Source organism: Anoplopoma fimbria, chromosome 11 (assembly GCF_027596085.1).
Source record: "Anoplopoma fimbria isolate UVic2021 breed Golden Eagle Sablefish chromosome 11, Afim_UVic_2022, whole genome shotgun sequence".
Lineage (NCBI taxonomy): Eukaryota > Metazoa > Chordata > Actinopteri > Perciformes > Anoplopomatidae > Anoplopoma > Anoplopoma fimbria.
In genome coordinates, this window is record NC_072459.1 from 1,952,272 (window position 1) to 1,977,119 (window position 24,848).

General features: G+C 41.9%; 2 protein-coding genes across 4 annotated transcripts in view; one reads left to right on the plus strand and one right to left on the minus strand.

Annotated features, from left to right (window-relative positions):
- The first annotated feature begins 961 nt into the window (after positions 1-961).
- gtpbp1 (GTP binding protein 1) lies at positions 962-11,072 on the plus strand. The gene is made up of 16 exons (XM_054607214.1): positions 962-983; positions 1,677-1,708; positions 2,239-3,345; positions 6,103-6,214; positions 6,342-6,522; positions 6,690-6,873; positions 7,380-7,544; positions 7,649-7,772; positions 8,016-8,130; positions 8,217-8,361; positions 8,506-8,688; positions 8,943-9,078; positions 9,786-9,964; positions 10,341-10,487; positions 10,764-10,814; positions 10,956-11,072. Exons 1-16 carry the CDS (start codon positions 962-964, stop codon positions 11,070-11,072), a joined length of 3,000 nt encoding a protein of 999 aa, XP_054463189.1.
- Positions 11,073-11,735: 663 nt separating this feature from the next.
- The window catches only part of sgsm3 (small G protein signaling modulator 3), a 15,144-nt gene continuing 2,031 nt past the window's right edge, over positions 11,736-24,848 (minus strand). For 2 of the 3 annotated variants that reach the window (XM_054606859.1, XM_054606860.1), the window contains exons 2-21: positions 21,760-21,849; positions 21,370-21,455; positions 21,056-21,119; positions 19,759-19,970; positions 19,483-19,590; positions 18,638-18,781; positions 18,322-18,517; positions 18,056-18,201; positions 17,405-17,638; positions 17,086-17,268; positions 16,793-16,948; positions 16,430-16,484; positions 16,258-16,307; positions 16,012-16,164; positions 15,852-15,922; positions 15,386-15,434; positions 15,098-15,183; positions 14,846-14,968; positions 14,450-14,510; positions 11,736-13,651 (exon numbers count right to left, since the gene is read on the minus strand). In XM_054606859.1, the coding sequence (XP_054462834.1) occupies positions 13,568-13,651; positions 14,450-14,510; positions 14,846-14,968; positions 15,098-15,183; positions 15,386-15,434; positions 15,852-15,922; positions 16,012-16,164; positions 16,258-16,307; positions 16,430-16,484; positions 16,793-16,948; positions 17,086-17,268; positions 17,405-17,638; positions 18,056-18,201; positions 18,322-18,517; positions 18,638-18,781; positions 19,483-19,590; positions 19,759-19,970; positions 21,056-21,119; positions 21,370-21,455; positions 21,760-21,766 (2,268 nt within the window). In that variant the 5' untranslated portion in view covers positions 21,767-21,849 and the 3' untranslated portion in view covers positions 11,736-13,567. Of the gene's footprint in view, positions 13,652-14,449; positions 14,511-14,845; positions 14,969-15,097; positions 15,184-15,385; positions 15,435-15,851; positions 15,923-16,011; positions 16,165-16,257; positions 16,308-16,429; positions 16,485-16,792; positions 16,949-17,085; positions 17,269-17,404; positions 17,639-18,055; positions 18,202-18,321; positions 18,518-18,637; positions 18,782-19,482; positions 19,591-19,758; positions 19,971-21,055; positions 21,120-21,369; positions 21,456-21,759; positions 21,850-24,557; positions 24,644-24,848 lie in introns of those variants that run through there. The other variant, XM_054606861.1, reaches the window with a different exon arrangement.

Below are 24,848 nucleotides of genomic sequence, written 5' to 3' on the forward strand. Positions count from 1 at the left end.
GTTTCGAGGGAAAGAGGCCAAAGTGAAATGTTGAAACTGATTCAATTTCTCAAAATGATCAGAACCTCTTGACTTTCATCAGCTGACATATGAGTGGGCACAGCTGCTGTGACTCAATGAGGGGGTGAGACACACACACTTACACTCTGGTGTGATACAACATCATGTCATCTAGATTAAAACCACGAGGAGCAACTGACAGAGAGGACTGAGATGGAGATCTGACAGCTTTATGAATAGAAGAGGCTTTGGTCACCTAAAATAAAAACAATTGAAAAAAGGATCTTTCTCTTACACACACACACACATGTAGATATATATATATATATATATAGTGAAGGCAACTGCAACCACACACTATATATACAGTGTGTGGTTGCAGTTGCCTTCGGTTCTCAGTTTTCTGTGTAAACACATCTGTGAGAGGAATCTAACAGGGATGAAGTCTTTATGATCATGTCTGCTGGTTAACACTGTTGATATCTGACAACACGTCTACGTTTATTTTATGCTCACTGACAAACAAGCTCACACTCACAGTTACTCAGCAGACATACAAGAGCTTGCAAGGAGAAGTGGTTGCATCAGAACTTCAATGTGGCAGTGAGATGGTTTTTTTTTTTGTCTTGCCCCAAGATCCAGTCCCAAGATAGTCAGCAGATCTAATCACAAAGAGACCTTTCACACAAACAGAGGAAGACACACACACACACACACACACACACACACACACAACACACACACACACACACACACACACACACACACACACACACACACACACACACACACACACACACACACACACACACACACACACACTTATACACATATACTGATTTGTATCATAATACAATTGCTGTATATAGCAATAAGAGTGTTGACTGTCATACTGTACTTATGTTAATCTGTATTAATACCCTTTGTTGGACAGTTGACCTTAGTGTATTTAAAAACACGAATGTCGCCCTCCAGTGGTCAAGGTGAGGGACTGCAACACCTTATGACTGATGGCTGACATGCTTATCCAGCTCTCACACTTCACTAACAGGAGGACTGCAACAAAATCTGTGATAATCTAAAATCGTGTTGCTTAAATCTGAATAATTAGGATCACACATTTAAGAACTCAAAATTGACTGAACCTCATTACTGTAGGGAACAATTTCACCGAAAAATCTGTTGTAGAAACTCCGTTAAAGACATTTGAAAAAGGGCCGAGCTGAAGCAGGATGATGTTATTACATTGACTGAAAAGCAAATCATTTATGAATTATGCAATTTGAATAATTCATTCACAAGTTTTCCCAGTATGACATTTAAAAGGGACAAATTTACCTAAAAAAAAAAGTGTTTTAACTACGGTGAACCATTCGTGTCATTAGATGATGGCTAGAAATAAGAAAACAATTTGCTTAATATGAGAATAGTTTATGCTTTGACTTTTTTATCTCACCACAAGGATAAGCGGTACAGAGGTGTCCCCCGTGCAGTGTGATGTTCAATTAATTCTATCCACAGAAGTAATGAAATTATACTACACAGTCAGAGGCTGACACAAACTGATGCTATTGACAGGAGTCAAAGTTGAACAAGGGACGGCCTCCCTGATGCAACCCTGTGTAATCTCTTTATGGGTAATGTGAAACCATTGTAATGTGTAATTTGCTCCTTAGACACAAACCGGATTGCCGTCACTCTCATACAGGTTTGACAGGTCTTATTAGCTTTAAGCAAATGAAAATAAGTCTGTGGCGTGAAGCTGTTTTCTTTCTTATTGCTCACAGGCATCTTATTTGTTTTAGTTTAAACCTTTATGTCATCTGAAACGGGTCTCCACTTTGTCAGAACAAACTTCAACAAGGCTAAGAGAGTGATTATTTCACAGATAAAGATTTGTTTCAGGAATAGGAAAATATATATCTATATGAACGCAATTTTTCATTGTAATTGTATTGCAATGTTTAGCCCAAAGCTGAATCACTGCATCTGTTGCTTTGTTTATTGCCATCGTTACATACACAGTACAGGAGTATTACCCTCTGACTGCAGCATTGCACAAACTGGTCCACCGTGTGATTATATGAACAACCCCTCCATAGTACTGGTCCACTGCTGATTTATTCACAGTTACTGAAGTACTATTGGTGAATGGGGAGTAAAGAAGGCGTGGCCCTTTATCAATGTTCCTCTTTAAAAGGCTTGACTGTGAACTGACACATATCAACATATCAGCAGAAGGTAGGTGGTAACACTGTCTGCCTCCACCTGTCTACTTCACCTGTCTACCTCTACCCTCACCTGTCTACTTCACCTGTCTGCCTCCACCTGTCTACTTCACCTGTCTGCCTCCACCTGTCTACTTCACCTGTCTACTTCACCTGTCTGTCTCATCTGTCTGCCTCCACCTGTCTGTCTACCTTCATCTGTCTGCCTCCACCTGTCTACTTCACCTGTCTACCTCCACCTGTCTGCCTTCACCTGTCTACCTCCACCTGTCTGCCTCCACCTGTCTACCTCCACCTGTCTACCTTCAGTCTTCCTCCACCTGTCTTTCACCTGTCTACTTCACCTGTCTACCTTCATCTGTCTGCCTCCACCTGTCTGCCTCCACCTGTCTACTTCACCTGTCTACCTCTACCTTCATCTGTCTGCCTCCACCTGTCTACCTTCACCTGTCTACCTAGCTCCATCTGTCTACCTCCACCTGTCTACCTTCAGTCTACCTTCACCCGTCTACTTCACCTGTCTTCCTCCACCTGTCTGCCTCCACCTGTCTACCTTCACCTGTCTTTCACCTGTCTACCTCCACCACCTCCACCTGTCTTCCTCCACCTGTCTTTCACCTGTCTACCTTCAGTCTTCCTCCACCTGTCTTTCACCTGTCTACTTCACCTGTCTTCCTCCACCTGTCTACCTTCAGTCTTCCTCCACCTGTCTACCTCCACCTGTCTACTTCACCTGTCTACCTCCACCTGTCTACCTTCAGTCTTCCTCCACCTGTCTACTTCAGTCTTCCTCCACCTGTCTGCTCCACCTGTCTGCTCCACAGCGTGCTCTGCAGCGTGTCAGCCGTCACCTCCTCCTCCTCCTCCTCCTCCTCCAGCTGCAGGTTGCTCAGACATGGCATCGATAGCAGTGGCGGTGCAGCAGCAGCAGCAGCAGCAGCAGCAGCGGTCCGGTCTCATCCCGAGCGTCTCCCCGCAGAACGACGCTCCGCTGCCCGCCAGCATCTTCGCTCCGGACCGGGGAGGATGCGGAGACGACGCCGAGGACGAGTGCCTGGAGGACGGGGAGCTGCTGGACGGGGAGCCGCCGGACAGAGGGCTGGACTTCACCAACAAGGTGAGCTGGTGTAGGCCCCAGACCTCGTCCCGAGCATGCATTTCAGTGATGCACCTGCAGAAAGGCAGCTTCACCTGCAGAGAGGACGCACGGCCCGGCTCGGCCTCACTGCTGCTTCGCGTTTAGACTGCAGCTCGTTGGTTAGAGAGAGCTAGCTGAGGCTGAGGCTCGGACGATGACGTCACGGGCTGCTCATCAGCTGCAGCTCACAATAACAATGTAGACACATGTACACACATGTACACACATGTAAACACTACATGTACATGTACACACATGTAAACACACATGTAAACACATGTACACACATGTACATGTAAACAAACACATGTACAAAACACACATGTACACACATGTACAACAATGTAAACACACATGTACACACATGTAAACACATGTAAACACATGCTGGTGCAACATGCATCCAGACATATCTGGTACAACAGTGACTGTCCAACAACATGCAACATGCAGACATGAAAACACACACACAGTAAACACAAACACATGCACACACACATGCATCCAGACATATCTGGTACAACAGTGACTGTCCAACAACATGCACACATGACATATATATAATACACACACACACACATACATACATACATACACACACACACACACACACACACACACACACACACACACACACACACACACACACACACACACACACACACACACACACGTGAAACCTAAACTGTTTCCCCTCCCATGTTCTTATGAAACATTCAGAGTCCCAGTTGACTGGACAAGTGTTCACCCTTTAGTGGATAAGCCCTTGAATGTCCGTGTGTTTCACATCATTCATGTCTAGGCCACACTGAGGCTCATGTTACTCACATATATACACACACACAATATATACACACACACACACACACACACACACACACACACACACACACACACACACACACACACACACCCTGCATGACAACCAGCAGTCATGTCAACAAACAAACCAAAACATACCACCAGGCTGCAGACATATTCAGAACTATTAAAAGTATCTATTTAAGAATATATATATATATATATATATATATATATATATAGATAGATAGATAGATATAGATATAGATAGATAGATAGATAGATATAGATATATATAGTCCTTTATTAGTCTCACAGCAGGGACATTTACAGGATTACAGCAGCATAGAGGATAGTGCAAACAAGAGACATAGTTAAAAAACAAGATCAGAAAAAGGTATTATAAATAAGCAAATGAGCAATAAAAAAACAGTAAAGAATCCACAGTAACTGAAATATTATATATACAGACAGAAACTATTAGAACTATTTTATTGCACAGTGTATTAGTATTGCGGAGGTTTTTAGTGTCATGTGATCTACTGGGAGCAGAGTTGGTTGTTCAACCTGACAGCAGCAGGAAGGAAAGACACATTACATTACATTACATTACATTACAGTCATTTAGCAGACGCTTTTATCCAAAGTGACTTACAATAAGTGTATTCAACATAGGTATTCAAGAGAACTACTAGTCACCAGAAGTCATAAGTGCATCTCCTTTCTTAAACAAGCATCTAAAAGCATAAACCAGAGCAAAAGTACAGAAACAAACTAATGTGAATACAATAAGTGCAACTGGATTAGTTTTACAGTGATGTAAATCTTTATGAGGGTGACAGCAATCGTGTTTGTGTTGGAGGCTCAAATGACACATTACACATTACAGTGGTATTACATAAGACATTCCACAGGGTTGCATCAGGAGGCAGTGCTTTGTTCACCTTTGGCTCCTGTCAATGTTATCGGTTTGTGTCCACTTCTGATGAGCTGTGTTGTATACTTTCATTTCATTCTGACACAATGATACTGAACCATGATATGCTTCAGTAACACCATCAATTTACTTACATTTTTTACGTTTTAGCATATGCTGTACTATTAATAACATCATCATAACTAGGTTTTTCCAGGCACACCTCTCAGTTCCATTTGTTTTAATAGCCATATAAAAAAGTCACAGCATGCATCATTCACATGGAAAGTTTTCTTAATTGTAGCAATGATATATTGACAATCAGGGGTTAATAATAATAATAATAAACCATAGTGGTGACTGCAAGAAGTTTAAATAAAATAATCAAAACCAGAAAGTTTAAATGGGAGTGATACCGGACCCCTGGACAGAAGTTATTTCATTTATAAAGAACTATCCTGTAATTTGAGTGTGTATGAAATATGAAACTCACTGTAACCTGTGTCCAAGACCTCTGATCTAGCTTTGAGACTATGAGGCTCAATTAATTCATTTTTAATTTTAAACAGTTTTCTGCCAGTAATCTTCTTAAGTTTATGCAACAAATCTACTTGTTGAATTAGGATCAGATCATATCTATCTAGAATTTTGCATTCAGCTCCTTTAATCTTAGTAAGTCCATAGCACTGGGTTCACATGTAACCTTGAGGTGTTTCATGGGAAGAGAGACAGCTGTGTTTGTGTGTGGAGGGCAGGATTTGAACTTACCATTCCCTCCAGGTTCAGCCTACTTTCTACTGCGGCTTGATGAGAGATGTCTGAACTGAGGGACAAATAACCCCCAAGTGTTGCTTACTTCACCAACAACTGTTCGACAGTTAATGACCGTCACTGACTGTAACTCATTGAATAAAGGATTTGCTTTGATTATACATTTATTGTAGAACAACCATCCAGTCGGTGTCATAACTCCAACCACTTTTTCTCTCCGTTTCCTCCACACATGCACAAACCCATAGCTGGCACTTGTCAGCCCAAACGGAGAGCAGTACGACTCATTACTTCGCCAGCTGCGTGACAGAATGGAAGAGGGATGTGGAGAGACCATCTATGTGGTCGGGATGGGCTCGGGTGAGAAAACGCAGACACTCTTCTCCCTTTTGTTTCCCAGTCAATCTGTGACAAAGCACTTTACAAAACCTTGTTCATTTGTTAACTTACCACTTGTTTCCCCCCCCGTCCATTACTCCTGTTCTAGATGGTAGTGACTGGGGTCTGGATGAGAAGGACATGGAGGCCTCAGCAGCCACGGTGCGCTCTATGTGTGAGCAGGTGGACGCTGACCTTATTACTCTCCGAGAGCGTACTGAGGCTGCCGGTTTGGTTCGTGACTATCTGATCCGCCGGCGTGTGGGTGAGCTGGACTTCCTGGAGGTCAGGTGGGTGGTCAGAGATTAGAATGAAAAGGTGATTGTGGTTATAATCAAGTAACACTCTAGTTCCTGCCTTTATCATTACATTGTTGACCCCTCTTTAATGACGTGTCAGAGAGTAATGCCTCCCTTCTTCAGTTTTGGTGATATTTGAACACTCCTCTCTCCCTCAGGGTTGCAGTCGTGGGTAACGTGGATGCTGGTAAGAGTACTCTGCTGGGAGTGTTAACGCACGGAGAGCTGGACAATGGCAGGGGCTTTGCCCGCCAAAAGCTCTTCAGACACAAACACGAGATGGAGAGTGGCAGGACCAGCAGTGTGGGCAACGATATCCTGGGGTTTGACCAGGAGGGACAGGTGAGGGCTAGAGAGAAGACAGAGCAGAGAAGAAAGTTATTTTTATGATTGGGCTTAGTGCCACACAGTGAGGTTTTCAAATGCACTGACATCCTGAATTAAATATTGACTCTGAGAGTAGGAGAAGCAGATTTATCTTCAGAAGAGATGTAGAAGGAAAGTAACAGGAATGTAGAGGATGGCATCCAGAAAAAAAGAGTGAATGTAAGGTGATCTAAGTGCACCAGCTAATATATCATGTAATAGCTTCATAAATGCATCATAAGTTAGTGTTTATCGGTCCTGCTAGGGAGCTTTTTGACAGCACTGGATAATGGTTATTTAACCTTTATAGCACTTTATACAAAAACCAGGAGAGAGATGAGAAACAACAACACACCTACTGTATGAGTGTGCAAGTAACATTCAACTGATAGCACTTCTAGATTTGACCTTATTGTGAAGCAGCACATGAGACAGTATGAACCATGTGGGTATAACTCCGCCCCCGTCTGTCTGGCCCCTAGGTGGTGAACAAACCAGATAGTCATGGAGGAAGCCTGGACTGGACCAAAATCTGTGAGAAATCCTCCAAGGTCATCACCTTCATAGACCTGGCCGGCCATGAGAAATACCTCAAGACCACGGTGTTCGGGATGACCGGACACCTGCCTGACTTCTGCATGCTCATGGTGAGAAAGGGGGCGGGGTCTACAGTGGAGACAGTTTCAATGTGTTATCTGTGTCTTTTTTATAAGGAACAAACAAAGATTTTACTTTCTTCCGGCCTCTCCAGGTGGGCAGTAATGCAGGTATCGTAGGGATGACCAAAGAGCACCTGGGCCTGGCCTTAGCCCTGAATGTGCCCGTGTTTGTGGTGGTGACCAAGATAGACATGTGTCCAGCCAACATCCTGCAAGGTCAGTCCTGTGGAGTTATAACTCCATAAAAATATATCTCACTTTGACACAACGCAACAATAATAGGAGCTAAGGAAGCACGCCTCAATATGCGGTTATCTTTTCCTGTGATGTCTGGAAGATGAGCCATGTGTTGTATTGTAAATTGTAATTTTAGTTTCAGTCTGACTGCACTTCAAATTTTGGCTATGCTTATTTTATGGCCGTATTTGTTCTAATGTGGTCTGTCTCTGCTCCTAACAGAGACGTTGAAGCTGCTCCAGAGGTTACTGAAGTCCCCCGGCTGTAGGAAGATCCCCGTCCTGGTACAGAACAAGGACGACGTCATAGTCACGGCTTCAAACTTCAGTTCGGAGAGGTACCAAGTCTGTCCCAGCCAGATGCAGAGTAAGCTGTAAAACTATCTTTGTAACCTTTTTGTGTTTTGTCACCCCCCCCTCCCAGGATGTGCCCCATCTTCCAGATCTCCAATGTGTCTGGAGAGAACATGGACCTGCTCAAGATGTTTCTCAACCTGCTCTCCTCCAGGACGTCCTACCGTGACGACCAGCCTGCTGAGTTTCAGATAGACGACACCTACTCCGTACCGGTACCGTCCAGTGACAAACTCTCCTCACTGAATACATTTTACTGTGGGACTTATAGAAGTGAGGGTATCGTGCTACAGGTACAAACCTCACATCACCCACAACATGCTATCTAAACAACCGGTTGTGTTCTGTTTGTGTCTCAGGGAGTGGGAACAGTGGTATCAGGAACAACTCTACGTGGACTCATACGTCTGAATGACACAATGCTGCTGGGACCAGACCCCTTAGGCAGCTTCATCACCATTGCTGTCAAATCAATCCACCGCAAGAGAATGCCGGTGAAGGAGGTTCGAGGGGGCCAGACTGCCTCGTTTGCTCTTAAAAAGGTAGGAAGGGAAAAATGTCCCACAGCAGCATCTAGGGGGGAAGTTTGGGACTTTGAGTTTGTTATGAATGAATTAACTGGCTTCTCAAACCATGGTTTGGTTATTTACCCAATTTCCTCCATCTTATCACGCTCCAGTGATGCTTACATCTCATCTTGACAAATGCTAGTACAAGTGTTAAAATATGTACATTTCTTTGTCCCTCTGTCTGTCTTCTGTCATCTTCACCCCTCCTATGGAACAACTCTGTGTAGATCAAACGTTCGTCCATAAGAAAAGGCATGGTGATGGTTTCCCCGAGGTTGTGCCCGCAGGCCACTTGGGAGTTTGAGGCTGAGATCCTGGTACTGCATCATCCAACCACGATATCCCCCAGATACCAGGCCATGGGTGAGTAACAATGACACGGGAAAGTGTCAGAGAGTTAGGGGGGGGAAGTTCATGTTCTGTAAAATCATTTTCTCTCTGAAAACGAACTTAATTGCCTCCTTAACTGACCATGAAACACACTTCATTCCAACTGAAAAAAACAAATGAATACTCACCAAACACGACTTGGTTAGCCGTTCTACTGTTCCAACAATCAGCAGCTCTGGTTTGGTTGAAATAAATCCTTAATTCACAGAGTAAGACGTGAAGAAATGCCGGCTCTTCACGCTGTTTTCTCCCCACTGATTCTCTGCCGTGTCGGCTGTGCATGGAGGAGCTGCTCGTTGGTGGCTTTCACTCTTTTTTTTTTTTTTAGGAGGAACACCATTGAAGTGGAGAAATACAATGACAAAAACAGCACAACTTCCCACCCTGACATTCATTACAGCAGAAAGATTCCATTTATTTTGGCATTGGAGAGCAATTTGAGCCAGTTGGCATCTGCTCTGACCACACATCCTCCACTGCATCTGCAGCCTCTGCCTGCCTGAATATCTGAGTCAGCTAAAACACACTATATACCCAACTCTGAAAGATAGAGGAAAAGTTGAAAATCAGCAATTCTTCCTTTTAGCAATAAGTGGATGTGTGTATATGTGATTCATTGTTCCCCTTGCAGCATGCATAGATTACATTTCCCCGTCTCTTTTTGTCTTTCCCCCACTCAGTCCACTGTGGCAGCATAAGGCAGACAGCCACCATCCTGTCTATGAACAGAGACTGCTTACGGACAGGAGACAAGGCTTCAGTCCACTTCCGCTTCATCAAGACCCCCGAGTACCTGCACTGTGACCAGAGGCTGGTGTTCAGGGAGGGACGCACCAAGGCTGTGGGAACCATCACCAAGGTAACACAGCCTCTGGGAAGAACAAGGACTTATGCTTACACTGCAATATGAAGAACATAGTCGTTCAGAGATATGCATTTTCCCCGTTACAATGATTTGCAAGTGCCTAAAGCCCTAATTATTAAATGGAATAATTTTTAGGACATTATCTGAAATGCTGAAGGCCAATGTCCACAGGGTAAGAGCAGCAAAAGAAGCTCCCTTTCCAAGTATCCTTCATTACATTTACCAAGAAAATAAACTATAAACATATTATATACCCAAGATATTTGAGATAATTGGGCATTTAAGAGTTTTAATGAGCATTGTTTAAATCATGTTGTAAATCTTGTTAAAACTCAAATATTTACTCTTTATTTTTTTTTTTTTTTTACAGCTGTTGCAATCCACCAATAATTTACCATCCAATTCCAAACCTCCACAAATCAAAATGCAGTCTACAAAGAAAGTGCCGCCGAGGAAAGAGGACGGAACCCCGGCAGCTGGTGAAGAAGCAGCAACAATAGCACAGTCAGCACAACCGGTGAGACACGCCAGTACAAACGTTACTTCATCAAGTCCTATTTAGTGCGGCCGTATTGTCTTGTTTTCTTTGGATATTTCTGTGTACTTGCTCGAACATTGCTGCTCTTTTCTAACTTGTTAACTTGTGTCCTCCTCCCTTTTGTCTTTCTACATCTTCTCCACCACTCAATGCATCCTGCTTTGACTTTGTCTTCTTTCATCCTAAACTTTTAACTGTCATTCCACTTCCCTCTCTCTCTTCCCCCTCCTTTGCTTGCGTGGCTGGCCTCCTAAGGGAGAGGGAGATGAGGATCCTCAGATAAAAGAGGGAAACAAAGAGAACAAGGTAAAAATGAGTCCAGCAAAAAAGTGGAGGACCTGAAAAGGGGAGGTTGTGTTTCACTAAGCAAGATAGTTTGAGTAAATAATGTTTTCTGGTCATGGAGGTGCCTTATCAAGTGTTTTTTTTGTTATCTCTCCCTCGCAGCCAAAGTCTGGAGGAGGTGGAAGGAGAAGGGGTGGCCAGAGGCACAAAGGGAAAGGGCAGAACAGCAGCAGCACCACCTCCACAGCGGCTCCGTCATCAGGAACAGGAGGATCCTAAACCTCCCTCTTGTCCCGTGTAAACCTCCCCCTCTGCCACCACTCATCCAAGTGTCTTCATTCCACAAACCGTGAAGGATCGAGATGTTTGGAGCAACACACTCCCCCTAGTCTTATCACTCCTTGCCTTTTCACACCAGGTTCTAGCCTGTATTTATTTATTTTATTTTAAAAAGGGAACACAAAGGGATACGTCCCAAACCAAAATACACCTTCAATGCATTTCTACGTCAGCTGCCTTTAACTATTTTGAATGGGTGGGTGATGGAAAGCAGTGTGGTTTTGAGGTCAGCCTCACTTAGAATGATGATTTATTTAATTTTAGGCATATTTTATGTGTCTATGAAATGTACAATTCACTCCTCTGGCTCAATGTCAGAGGGAAGGAGGGAGGCTAAACTGAAGACGAGGATCCAGTACCAATATGAGCAGCTATACGTGGAACTCCCCCCCCCATGCATTCCCTGTGTATTTGCAATGAAAAACAATTCATGTACTATTTATACTGCAGATGGAAATTAGATGTTTGTTGTGCTCTGATTTGAAATATTCTATTGTACAAAATGTATGCAAATAATTAATGAATGTAGCAGAAGGCACATAGGGGTTTTGAATTCCAGATATATGGAAAATACAAGCATAAGGTTGCATTTTTATAATTGTCAGTTATTTATTTGGCATACATGCAGAAAGTTTCAACCTGCTCCCACTTGCACTCTTTAGATTCATGAGTATCTATCATGCTTCCACTGTCAGTCAGCCATGTTACAAACCGTATACAGTTAGTGGTATTACAAACAAATACAGCACAGTACCTTGTCACTCCAATAGTTGCTCATGATTATAAGACATGCAGTACTTGCAGTGCTACTTGTAACTCTAGTACCCCATGCGTTATGGCCCGTTGCTGTTAACGTGACATTTTCAACACACTCTAAAAACTGACCATTAATAAACAGGCTTTACTGAACTTTTCAACTGTGATTCTTTTTTCCTCAAATGACAATCAAAATCTTAAATGCTGTGTATTTTATCTGTTAAGAGTGAAAATAATATTTTAACAGGAGAACAGATGGGTTTTCAATGTTTATAGTGTTCTTTTTCTCCAACATACTTTAACTCATTTAAGTTTCAGTTCCAAACGATATGTTACAAATGAAAAGTGTCAACTTATATAGAATATATATTTTGTATTTCCATTGTAAATTTTTGATAATCACTATGTGATTTACAAAGGCTACAATCGCTACGATCGTGTAAAAACATGTTGATTGTTTTTTTCTGCACATGGGGAAGTTACAGTTCACAAAGAAGTCCAAAGAGTTTCTCAACTGAAATTACAGGACAATTTCAAGCGGGACATCTGCAAAATCTAATTAGTTTGGCAGGAATGAAAACCAATACAACTAAATATTTGCCATCAGCAGAGTATCCAAAAACAATTCAAAAAAAGTATATATATTTTGTGATGCACATAACATGTTTCACATCGTGAATCAGCTCATCAACCTTTTCCAGTCCCCACTTACAGTCTACCATTATCAACAATGGTCAGCAATTTGAATAAATAAACTGAGAATTCCCTGTTTTCTTATGAATGTGCAGCTTTGAGTCAGAACTAAAGGTCAGTTTGGAAATCAGTGTTTGGAGTAAGAACGATAAATGATCTATGTTTAACTGATTTAACCGCAAAGGGCACATTTAGTCTCACACAAAATATATTGACTTTATATACAAAAACATTACACATGATATGGAACATTTATTTACTATAGATTGAAACACTGAAAGTATTCGTCTGCTTCATCTACATTTTGTCACACAAGTGCGGACCGTTCACCACCACTGTTAAGGTAGCACACATACCCATAGTCTCGTATCACAATTCAAAAAGGCTTTACTCGGCATGTGCAACATTAGTATTTAACTAAATATATTTGTGGAATTAATGATATTGAGGTAACTAGCATTCCTCTTAAAAAATAATTTGTAACTTTACAGCTCCATGTTTAGGAATGTTCTGTTTTGGTCTTACCGTCTGGGAATTTAGAGGGAAATGTGGCGTCTAGGACCATTTAAAAGAGCCAGTGTTTGTCTTAAGGACGACCTGCTGCTGTATTTAACAAACACACAGCAGATTCAAGAGAATGGACTGAACGTCACACTCCCATGGATACAGAATATTCTGTACTAGAGTGTTATACTAGTGTATATATATATATAGTTTTCACTGTAGTGCAACCTCCTACACTGGTTCGGAATTCAAATAAAGTATGCATCTTAATGCACACATGCTTCAGCACGTACAAACTGGTCGACCTTTGTCCAATGCTGGACAGTGATGTGATCAGATAGAGTCTGAGAGAGTAGTCACTTACTGTAGCAGACAATGGTGTCAGATTTATAATTGACAATCTGTGAATAAAAGATAAGGAGACATCTACTAGACACAGACACGCAGGACAGAGCAGGATTCAGCCATATGTTGCTGCATGTCTAGCCGTCAATGTCCCAGCTGAAGAGATGGTGTTTCACTAACATGTCCTGCACTCCCTCTTTCAGCGGTCTCTGCTCCTTCTCCTGGAAAAGAAAGGAAATCAGACAAAATCAGCACCATTACTATATTAAAGAATATACTGTGTTTTTGACAGCTGATGAAAAAAACCTGCTGACATCAGTGCTCAAGTCTGGCCAGAAGTGATTGACAGTTATAGATGATAATGGTTGATTTAGTGGAGGGACACAAAGTCCGTACTGAATGAGCAAAATCAACCTGAAGCGAGGCGATGCTTTGACAGATTAACACTATTTAAGTTAAGAAGACAAATGTCAAAAGTTGATTTGTGTGATAGTATATCAGTGTAACTAACGACCATGCTGAAGCATCTACGGTCTCATACGTGACAGGTTACCTAGAGGTCCCAACTAAAGAGGTGATGCTGAACCAGCACATCCATAACTTCGACTTTCAGAATAGTGGATTTGTGAAACAGCATACATTACATTACATTACAGTCATTTAGCAGACGCTTTTATCCAAAGCGACTTACAGTCAGTAGTATATTACATATCATTCACCCATTCACACACTGATGACAGGCTACCATCAAGGTGCCACCATCAGACTCTAACTAACATTCATCATCCAGTCCACACCGATGGCCTTCAGGAGCAACTTGGGGTTAAGTGTCTTGCCCAAGGACACATCGACTGCCGAAGCCGGGTATCGAACCACCGACCCTCTGAGTGGAGAACTACCTTGCTCTCCACTACGCCACACGCCACAGTCAAAGTTTTTCCCTGCTGAATACTGTTTAATAGTAAGACTTGCTTACTGCTGCTCTACATGAGCATGCTCTGGTAATCTCTTTGGCTCACCTCTTTCTTGTCGGGTAGCTCACAATCTTGGGAGAGGCTGAAGGCAAACTTTGATAGCACCCTGAGGAGACAACAACAACAATAGACTGGTCATTCTTTGTTTTATTGGTCAGATTATGTATTCATATACACATTTTTGTTTCATTTTTGTTCCAATAGCCATTTTTGGATATTCAGTGCTACTTTCAAACTACTGGATTATGTTTGGTAAATGTGGGAGATAAAGATAGTTCAGATACAGTCCAGTTATAATTGCCAGCTAACTTCAGGAATTCTGTACAGAGTAATTGGCAGCTTTTCCCACTTTGAATGATCTAGCTGAGAGTTTAATGTTCTCTAAATCTGAGATAGAAAGAATCAGAACAGAGTGTAGTTTTAAAGTTAAGTGTTTCTTACCTGAGCTCACACTTGATCTGTACCCATCCAGGACTGCGAAGGAATGACCACGGATGATACCACTTTTCTACAGCTGCCATGCTGGAGCACAACACCTCCAACCATAGGTGCAGCACCTGCTCACTGTTGGGGTAGACGCACGTTAAAAACAGTTTGAAGCTAAACACTATTCTGACTTTGTGTGTGTGTGTGTGTGTGTGTGTGTGTGTGTGTGTGTGTGTGTGTGTTTGTCTATCAGCCTTGAGAACTCACTTAAGGCCGACGCAGGCAAGAGACCTAAACTTGACGTCCATCTGTGCGTGTGCTGTGTCATGGCTCATGTTGACTGACTGCACCGCCTGGGAAGAGACAGATGGCGCTTATACACTTCCACAAACATGACTAGGCCTCCATTGACAAACACTAATTTCAAAAAACATACTTGGAACTGGGACAAACTTCATATCCATAAAATAATTGAAAATATCTCACTTTATCTGGCTAAATAAAACTAATATGCAGTACGTTTGTTTTTTAGTAATTGAATACATTCTTACTTACTCTGTAAAGCAGCTCCTCTGGTGTTAGTACTTTACCATCTTCATCTAACCTGGTAAAGACCGGAGTGGGGAAATAGTTGAAATAGTTAGCTGAAAGTATTGTATAAACAGTTACATTTTTGCCAACTGACCTAACAGACTGCTGCCATAGCAACAACAGTTTCACCACAGGCTTAGCCAGGAGGAGAGGTCGCTGACTTTCCTACCTCAAATGAAATCAGACTTCATGTTTCTGCAGCAGACAGGCTTCATTAGACGAGTCTAACCTGACAATCTAAACCTGGCTCCAGGTGTGTTACTATCAAAGCCTCTTCACAACCATCTTGCAAATGAAAGTTCATCATTTTAATAGAAATGGATGATCCAGTCCTCTGACATGTGAATATAATCCCCCGCAGCTATTTGAAATGTTGATTCGGACAAACGTTTGACAAAACAACAACAAAAGAAGACACAACAAGTCTTACCTGTAGGTTTTACACAGCACTAGTCTGGAGTAGACAGAGTTAAAGTCCCTCTCAACCTCTCTACTGGCCGCCTGAGAGAAAAAACAAGAGGTCACAGGATGATTAATTAACTGATACAACAACTCTGCAATATGGTGCAATTTAAAAAAAGTTCTCCTACCTCTTCTATGAATAACCAAGGATGACAAGGACCTCCAAGTATCGATGGCTTCTTGAGACCGTGCTGGAAAATGGCCTTTAGGGCCGGACACAGCGTGCCTCTGGCCAGGTCTGTCACCGCCTCCGTCACAGAGTCATCCCCTGCTAATGAGTACTGGGGACAGACACAACAGCAAAAATCACATCGATTGAACATTCAAAGGATCGTGGACTCAGCATAGAAGCTGATTATTAACTGCTTCCATACCTCTTTGCTTCTTTCATCTAGGATCTCCACAAATTTAGCTGGGAACCAACCTGTTACAAAGAGCCACAGAGAATCTTTGTCAAATGAGCTTTAAGAACTGATTAAAGAGAAATCAATTATCCAGATGGCAACAGTGGGTGTTGTTGATATATAAGAAAAAGAAAAACCACACCTCTAAGGCCATTGAGCTCTCCAACCCAACAGTGTTCATCTTTCTGTGAGATGATCTGAAAGAGAAAATACAGCTGTATGAGATTCAGAGGTGAGGGGGGGTAGGTACAGTATATCAGCGGGGAAAGGCTGGTTGGGTCATAAAAAAAGAACATTCTGATTATTAGCGGATTGGTTTCATGTGGATGAAACAATACATAATTAATGAGGAAAATATGAATAACATTCTCTAAAATGTGAATATAGCAGAGAGCAGACAGAGAGACGCAGTTCACATTTACACACTGGAACAGCAGCGCATCTTAACTTATGTACATGTTTGGAAACAACAAGGACTAATGTCTCTGTTCAATTCATGACTCACAGTGATGATGTCATTCTTCCTGAAGCCAAGTTCATCGTCATCATGACGCTCAAAGTCCAGCAAAGCCTTTGCCCGTCTCCGTCGGGTGCGAGACACCACAAGAAAGTTTTCATGATCTCTCTGGTGGCTCTCCATGGAGTAGTCAGGGGTCAGGTCCTAGAGAGACAGGGTTGGAGAAGCCAGGTTCAAATGTATCTGAAACGCCAGCAAATTAAGAGAGGCCCTTAATGCGTATGTGATAGTCCAGAACAGGACACAAACTACACTCTTTTTGTGCTTCAGTGTGGACTCACGGTGCTGGAGTGACGTGGGTCCAGACAGTGGAAGTGCTCTGCGGTGCAGGTTATGGCCTCTCTCAAAGCTGCCACCAACTCCGTCTGCTTAATGTTCTTGGATTTTAGTGCGTCTGCCTCATCCTCCCCAAACAGCAGGGAGCTCAGGGTGGACTTCCTGCGCAGGGACTGTCTCCTCACCACCTGAACACACACAAACACAGGATGAATTATTCATTTTTAGATTAAAACTAAAAACACAAACATGACACTGATTCGTCTTTGACAGAAACAATTGATATTTCAGCACAGTAACGTTTGAAAGACTACAACAGCTGACCTTGTTGAGATTGGTGTTGAGTGTTGTGTTATTTCCATTGTTGAGCTGCGCCTGTTCGTTTAGGATGTAGGCCTGGTGCTTGTGCCGGTGGGCTTCCAGTGTTTCCTGGGATAAAGTCCCTGCTAGCCTCATAGCCTCCCCGAGAACCGCGGGCCCATCTTTCAGCTGGCTTGGCAAGTCCGACAGAGTGTTAAAAATGGATGCAGAGTTCTCCGATGCCACAAGCTCCTCCTCCTGGGGTCGGGGAGTACATTGTATAAGGATCAGTACTCAACATAAAGAGTTTTTGTCAATACGAGAAGGAGCCGGTGAATACTTGATGCGGAATGGTTTCTAGTTACATTACAACAGTGTGTCTGTTGGTGGCAAGTCGTCTAGTAATACAAGGTTCCTGTTTAATACCTGATGAGCAAGTTGCAGCCTCTGGCATCAGTGTATGAATGTGTGCATGTGAATGGGTGGATGTTGGCATGTGCTGTAAAGCTCTTTGAGTGGTCGGTGTACCAGAAAAGATTTTTTAGGATAAATATAAACTATTATCATATTCAATTCAACTAAAGCAAACAGAAGATTGCACACAATAAAGTAACTCTAAAGTGAACTGTATCAGAGGGGTCAAGACTCACAAAACAGGTGGTGTAGTGCAAATACCTTGATTTTGAGCATGCCCAGTGTGACCTGGAAGAGCACCAGTGAGCCCTGGTAGAAGAGCAGGTCCCAGATCCTGAGGAGCAGACGGATGTCCACCACACTGGCAAACGATGTCAGGAACCAATGCAGTGTGATCAGCGACAACTCTGGATTCAGAAGGAGGAGGAGGAGGAGGTTTTGGGTAATCTAGTGTTCCTTGAATGCCCATGGTGCCTCTCTGAGCCCACACACCACATCTCACCATCTTTCCTTATACACATCCTTACCTATGTCGTGCTCCTGCAGAAGACGGTCGAGGGCCGGCAGGTACTGAACAATGAGCTGGCGGAGAACCCTTTGGTCCGTTTGGACGCCCAGCAGAGTGCAGGAGAAGTAGGCTGGAGGGAGGAGGTCTTCGATCAGGGCACACATCATCCAAAGCACATCCTCCTCCTCAAGAAAGAGCAGCAGACAGGAAACCACCTGAGGAGACACAAAGAAAGGGAGATATATGGACTGTAAATGTGATGATGGGGAGTGTGAGTGCATTATATATATATGAATGGTGTTATGTAGTTGTTTGCTGTATAGACGTGTTCTCACCATTCCGGTGCCCTGGCAGTACCCAATGTCTGGGTAGAGCCAGGCCAGACCTCTCAGTACCCGTCTCAGCCTTGGGACTCCAACACTGGTCATACTGCAGAAACACACATTGGTGGGCATAGTCCGTAACAGGTCCTTCTCTATCTGGAGGACAGAGGTTAAGAAGGAACAATGACATCATGATTACAAAATACAGCAGGAGAGAAGATATATATATTTATATAAGAGGAATAAAGACCTCACATTCACTTTTGTCAATGTGAGCACAAGTTAATGAATATCTAATAAAGGGTATTTGGATTTGATTTAATTGTTACTTAAGCTTATTTCTGACTTCATAGCATTAACTGTATAGCACCATGGTAGCGATTCTGTCTGTATCTACATACATCCTCGTGAGGAAATACCTTTCTATAACAGATATGCCCCACTATCACTTTCATGTGATTCCACCCGCCTCACCACCACCAGCTGTCAAAACAAACCCATCTGACTCCTAAATTCTTACTAAATGTATGTGTTGTCAATTGGACAATAGTTGTGAATGCAACACGGACAATATTGGACTGTGGCATCTTCTCTGTACTGTGGCACGATGTGCATACATTTCTATAAGTCTACAGCAGATTAACGGCTGCTTTGTGCATGTGTTTATGGGTTGTAAATAACTTGTGGAATCAAAATGTGTTATATATAAATATGCCAAGAAAGGTGATTTGATTGCATTTCAGTAGTTGTTTTCTATTATTAATTAATCAATCAAGAAGTACAATGCTTGGTTGAATCTCTGCAACAAGACTGTGTCTGTGTACGTGTGGAGAAGCTACAGAACAGAAGGATTTTACCTGTTTAGCTGAGCTGGTGTCATCATTGGAACTGTTCTTAATGATTTCTCTGTAAGAGATCTCAGAGGTCCTCTTCTTCTGCAGTGCTCCAGCCAGACGCATCCATAGCTAACAGACAAAATATCTTTAATGCACGGTCTTGTGACTTTAGAGAAAACTCACAAACATAAATATTTAAAAGGAAACTGTAGCCTTGTGGGCAGTATTTTAGCCCAATGTGTACCACGTCTAATCAATGACACAAATAGTTCTCCCATGCTGAGCGGCTCTATTCACCTGTGGCCTCATGCTGTGTGGAATGCCACCCAGCACCAGGGAGCGCAGACGCTCAGAGCGGGCGAGGACAGGATCAATGAGCTCCCAGGTCAGGTCACCCACCGTGTGGTTGTGGGTGAACTCCAGGTGGGCTTGCCAGCGCAACCGCTGCTGGGGGTCTTCACGCTGGGGGGAGCCTTCAGAGCCCAGCCAGGACCTGGGCTTCCCGTCGTCTGAGTGAGAAGAGAGTCATATATCATGGTTAGTAGCGTTTGGGTTTCTTTGCAAATCAAAATATTAACAAAAGTAAAACCCATTCCACCTCTTGAATTGAGGCATGGGAAATGATATCAAGTACAGTTGTTGTGTAACCAGTTATGAGAGGGTAATGGAAGGGAAGGGGGAGGAGGTGAGGGAGGAAATGTGTCTGGATTAGAGACAAGTGGTTAAATACCAAAGACAAAAATAGAACTCAACTAAGTGGAGACAAACATTGTCCAGCTAGCAGTTGACAGTTTGTTTGTTTATTTGTTGTATTTCCATGTTAGAAGTTATATTAACAACCTTTTTCTTTGGATTAATAATTTGATAAAAAAAAAAAAAACATCCACATAAACTTTTAGATGAAAAGTATTACTTTTCTTATTTTCTTTTACTATTATTCTGAATAAATCATAAAAAAAAAAAATTGAGGGGTCCAAAATCAATGTTTTGTGAAAAGCTGTGTTAACATTAGTGACAATTTCATCCCTTTAACAGATCTAATGTTATAGTTCCCTCTTTGTTCATTAGATCTTGTTTGTTTTTTAACTAATCTATTAAGTAACTGTGCAGAACATGTGGTGGGCTCCCAAACAACGTAAATACTGTCTTCAACTCTCTGTTTACTTCTGGAAGCTTTACAATAAGTTAAGATGCACACTCCTACACATGTCGTTGAAAGATTGGCAACAATTTGTTGTGAAGTGAATTTTCTTTAAGAAATAAATCAACATTTTAACTATTAAGGAAAAATAACAACAAACATTTAATATACAAACAATCAGATGAATGCATACAAAATATTTGACAATCTAAGCACAGAAAACAGCTCAACCACTACACTAGAAAAATATCCCCTCCTGCAGCAAGAAGTAAAAGCTGCAGTCATATCTCTGACATCACATGCTCTTCATTTGGGTGCATGATATAACCACTGTATGCAAATATGGAGATTTCCATTTGTGTTTCTTGACTTGGCTTCGAAAATGTCATCACAGAGGAAAAGTGAGGACAGAAGGAATGGGCATGTATGTGTTAATGTGAGTGAATGAATTACCTTCGGTGTCCACTTTGAAGCCAAACTCATCATACTGGAGTTCAGGCTGTTCCGAGTGCTCTTTCTGTAGACGGAAACAAATAGAATGCAATTTATTAATCGAGGAAATTGACTGTGAGAGGCAGAGCTGAAGATGACCACAGCAGCTATTCTGATCATCTTAGTTGTCAGTTCACAGATGAGATGCCAGTCTAACATAAAGACAAAGCTCAAGTAGCATTCCAAAATATAATATAATAATATAATACAATACAATCTCTATTTAATGAAACCAATACTTATGAAGGTTTGCATAATAAACAGCACATGCTCACTTGATGGTACTTGGCCAAAATGTCCTGGGGCCACATGCTCGGTGTGAGAGCAGAGAAGGGCCCACCAGGGGCCGGTGTGTAGGTACCTGAACCAGAGACAGATTCAAACATTAGAACAACTACTTTAACAGAATATATATATAGTATAAATACTATAAAGGGGTTTTGACAATACTAAAGCCGTTTGAAACCACAAATGTGATATAATAATATAACCAAAGTAAAGAATAAGACGTTCATTGTAGATTTGAATGCAATTAATCAAATATAAATGATTCATGTAATTTCAGCATTCCAAGGTCAGTGTGTATTGAGGACATTAAAGATATTTTCAGAAACCACTCTTCAAATTGAAGGCCTTTTGCAACAAATTCATTAAAAAATCTTTACCTGACATTTTGTTGGTAGTAGAGTGAATGGCTTCTATAGCAAATGTCGCAGTTACTTTTGGAGAAAGGAGGTCAGCAGAAAGCACCCACTCTGTGAAAAGGACAAAGAGAAGAAGAGACATCTGGTCAGTCAGCATCAAGAATATGGTTAACTTAGTTGTTGCAGTGGCAATCCATCCAAGGCAGAATACAATATACTCATTTAAAAGGGAATGTCTGAAATCCTAGAAATGAAGTCCATCATTTTGTGCCTCATCTACTTTTCCTGTCATTCATTTCAAGTTATCACAGTGTACCTCCTCAAAACCTGCCTCTTGGCAGTAAACATCATATTATAAAAAGTCCAATATGGAGCCCAACTATCCTGTCATTAAGCAACGTTCCTCCTTCAAGCATAACTAAAGGAAGAGATTCAGAGCGTCTGAACAAATACATGAGAGGAAAAGATACAGAGAGAGAAAGAGGAGAATGCTGGTCTCTCTTCTCGTGGCCATGTGACTGCTGTATTTACCAAAGGCTAATAACTTCACTTAACCGTGTGTGTGTGTGTGTGTGTGTGTGTGTGTGTGTGTGTGTGTGTGTGTGTGTGTGTGTGTGTGTGTGTGTGTGTGTGTGTGTGTGTGTGTGTGTGTGTGTGTGTGTGTGTGTGTGTGTGTGTGTGTGTGTGTGTGTGTGTGTGCATATTTGTAAAGGTCCTGGGGCAAAATTAACAATTATTCTGTGAGTCATGTTTCACTATTTACTTTTTTTTCATTTAGTGATCAGTTTTTTCTTCCTAAAAGGAATTTATTCTTAATATATTTTTTTTTCTGTAGTCATTTTCTTAAATCCCCTTTCTGTCTAACTGTGGACCAGGTTCCTTTATGGTTCTAAAACATAAGTCCTGACTATTGTTATTGTAGAATAAACCTGTGAGGGCTTAATAGGTATCCAACAGATGGAAGTTGTTGTTCTACTGGCTAGTTCATAATTAAATAATCCTGATCATAGGTAGTTATTTATAGGTTTATTGTACTGTTTTTTTACACATCAAAACTAGGGGAAAACTTAAATGTCCCTGGTTTTTCAGCTCAGCCTATTGGCCGGTATACGTGACGACTGTTTCACTAAATTGTAGCTTTATAAATATGTGCTGAATAAACGCATATTAAAACAGGAAGTCAGACAAAAGAAGTAGATCAACATACCCACAACCAATGTGCTGCTGTCCAAATAGGGTTTGAGCACACAGAATAATCACAAACCCCCTGATTATTGGACAGTAAATATCCATTATATCTAGAAGAACAAGACTTTCTACATCAATAGAGCAACTGAATAAAGGGAAGGATGCCAACAAAAGGTCATGACCTCTTGCTTTCACGTTTATATTAAGTATCCTGAGAGGGGACACTAGTTGAAGTGCATGCACTGAAAAACCACACAGGCAGACAGAACTGCACAATAACCGTGACCTGCAGAAGAGGCTCACCAGCATGCTCAAACCCTGCCAAAACGATTCATTCCAGCAGCCGGCTTGCAGCATGTGAACAGGGATTTAGGACTTAAGAGAGATGAGAAATCAATTTGGGGTTTGGATGATGCCCAAGTTCTTTCAGGCTAGCTCTGTGTGTAGCTCAGGGGAATACTGTGATTTTGGAGCGACTCCCTTACAAACACAAACAGTTCAATCCGCTGCCAAGAAAACCAACACGACTGAAAACTGTTTATATTGACAATCTCACTGCAAAATTCTTCTGCAGATGGAAGCAAAAGTTATACCTGAAACATTAATAGATCAAAGAACAATAGATTCCCATAGATATTATCAGCAGCTGTTTTGATAGTCAATTAAACGTTTAAATCATTTTTCCAATGAAATGGTAAAACTGTCAAATGTAAGAATGTGCTGCTTTTCTTTTCTGCTCTGTAGGTACACTAGCGCTGAATATTTTGGGTTTTTTACCAGTTGGTCTGACTAAAACATCCAAATTAAAGACATCACCATGAAATTGTAACGGGCTTTTTTACCCTATCAACAAAGTGATCAATTAAAAAAAGTTCTAATTTTTAATCCTTATTGCCGGAGTTATACTAAGATTTGTTAATGCAAAGAATTATGGCAAATATGAAAATTTTATGCAACTAGGTTGATTACAATCTGATGGTTGAAGTTACACTGAAGTAAACAGAATCCACCGTCAATAACTTTACAATATTTGCTGCCGACACTGGAATACCACAGCTAAACCATATAGGGTATTTTTGGGCAAAATGTAGTCCTTTATAAGGAATTTGAGGGTTGGCAATGGCCAGATCCAATAGACTGCAAAATCTGACCTGTTACAAATGTATATGATCTCACAGTAGATATCAGCCAACCCATAACAGATTATATGAAACTCCCATAAACAACACAAAGGAACCAGATAACTGTCGGTGACGTAGCAGAGCGGAGGACTTGGCTTTGTCCATAACAGGAAGTTTTTTTCCATTTTACTCTGAACACAAGAAGATATTCTCCATTATTGAGGCGCGGCTGTGATCACCTGTGTTTGCACACACTGGTCGACACCCTGTTGCAAAATAAAGCAAAGAGTAACATCCTGTTGTAGAGACAGGGCAAGTGTGTGTGCAGAGTAAAAGTCCTTCCTTTTTCCTCGGTGCAGTTCCTATTTATACCTCGATAACAGACTTTGTGTTGCCCTGTTTGGCTTCCCTCCAGACATCCCCCCCCCTCCCATACCCGAACACCTCATCCAGTTGTTCCAGTAACCACAACAATGGTGACTCATGTTCCCCTCTAATGAATACGCCCACCTAAACGGCCATGTATCGAGGAGCATGAGACTCGTTCCAGCTGAATGATGGCAGATCGTCCTGCGAGCTCTTTGGCAGACTGTGTCTTTCCGTATATGTCTCTCTTTCACAAACACGTGTCACATCTGTCCATTCACACTCTCTGGTACACACTGTGCTTCACAGGAATGTCACTTCCTCCAGAGTAGGGACAGCAGACGGTACTGGAAACCAGTTGACGTGAACCACTTTCCAGAGAGCTTAGAGGAAAGGTGACGATCCTGCAGGGAGAGGAGCTCCATGACAACGGAA

Coding starts and splice junctions, on each gene's coding strand:
- gtpbp1 (XM_054607214.1), top strand. CDS start 962: ATGTCGCCCTCCAGTGGTCAAG. Junction 7,545..7,648: donor CTGACTTCTGCATGCTCATG/GTGAGAAAGGGG, acceptor CGGCCTCTCCAG/GTGGGCAGTAATGCAGGTAT. Junction 10,815..10,955: donor AGGGAAACAAAGAGAACAAG/GTAAAAATGAGT, acceptor TCTCCCTCGCAG/CCAAAGTCTGGAGGAGGTGG.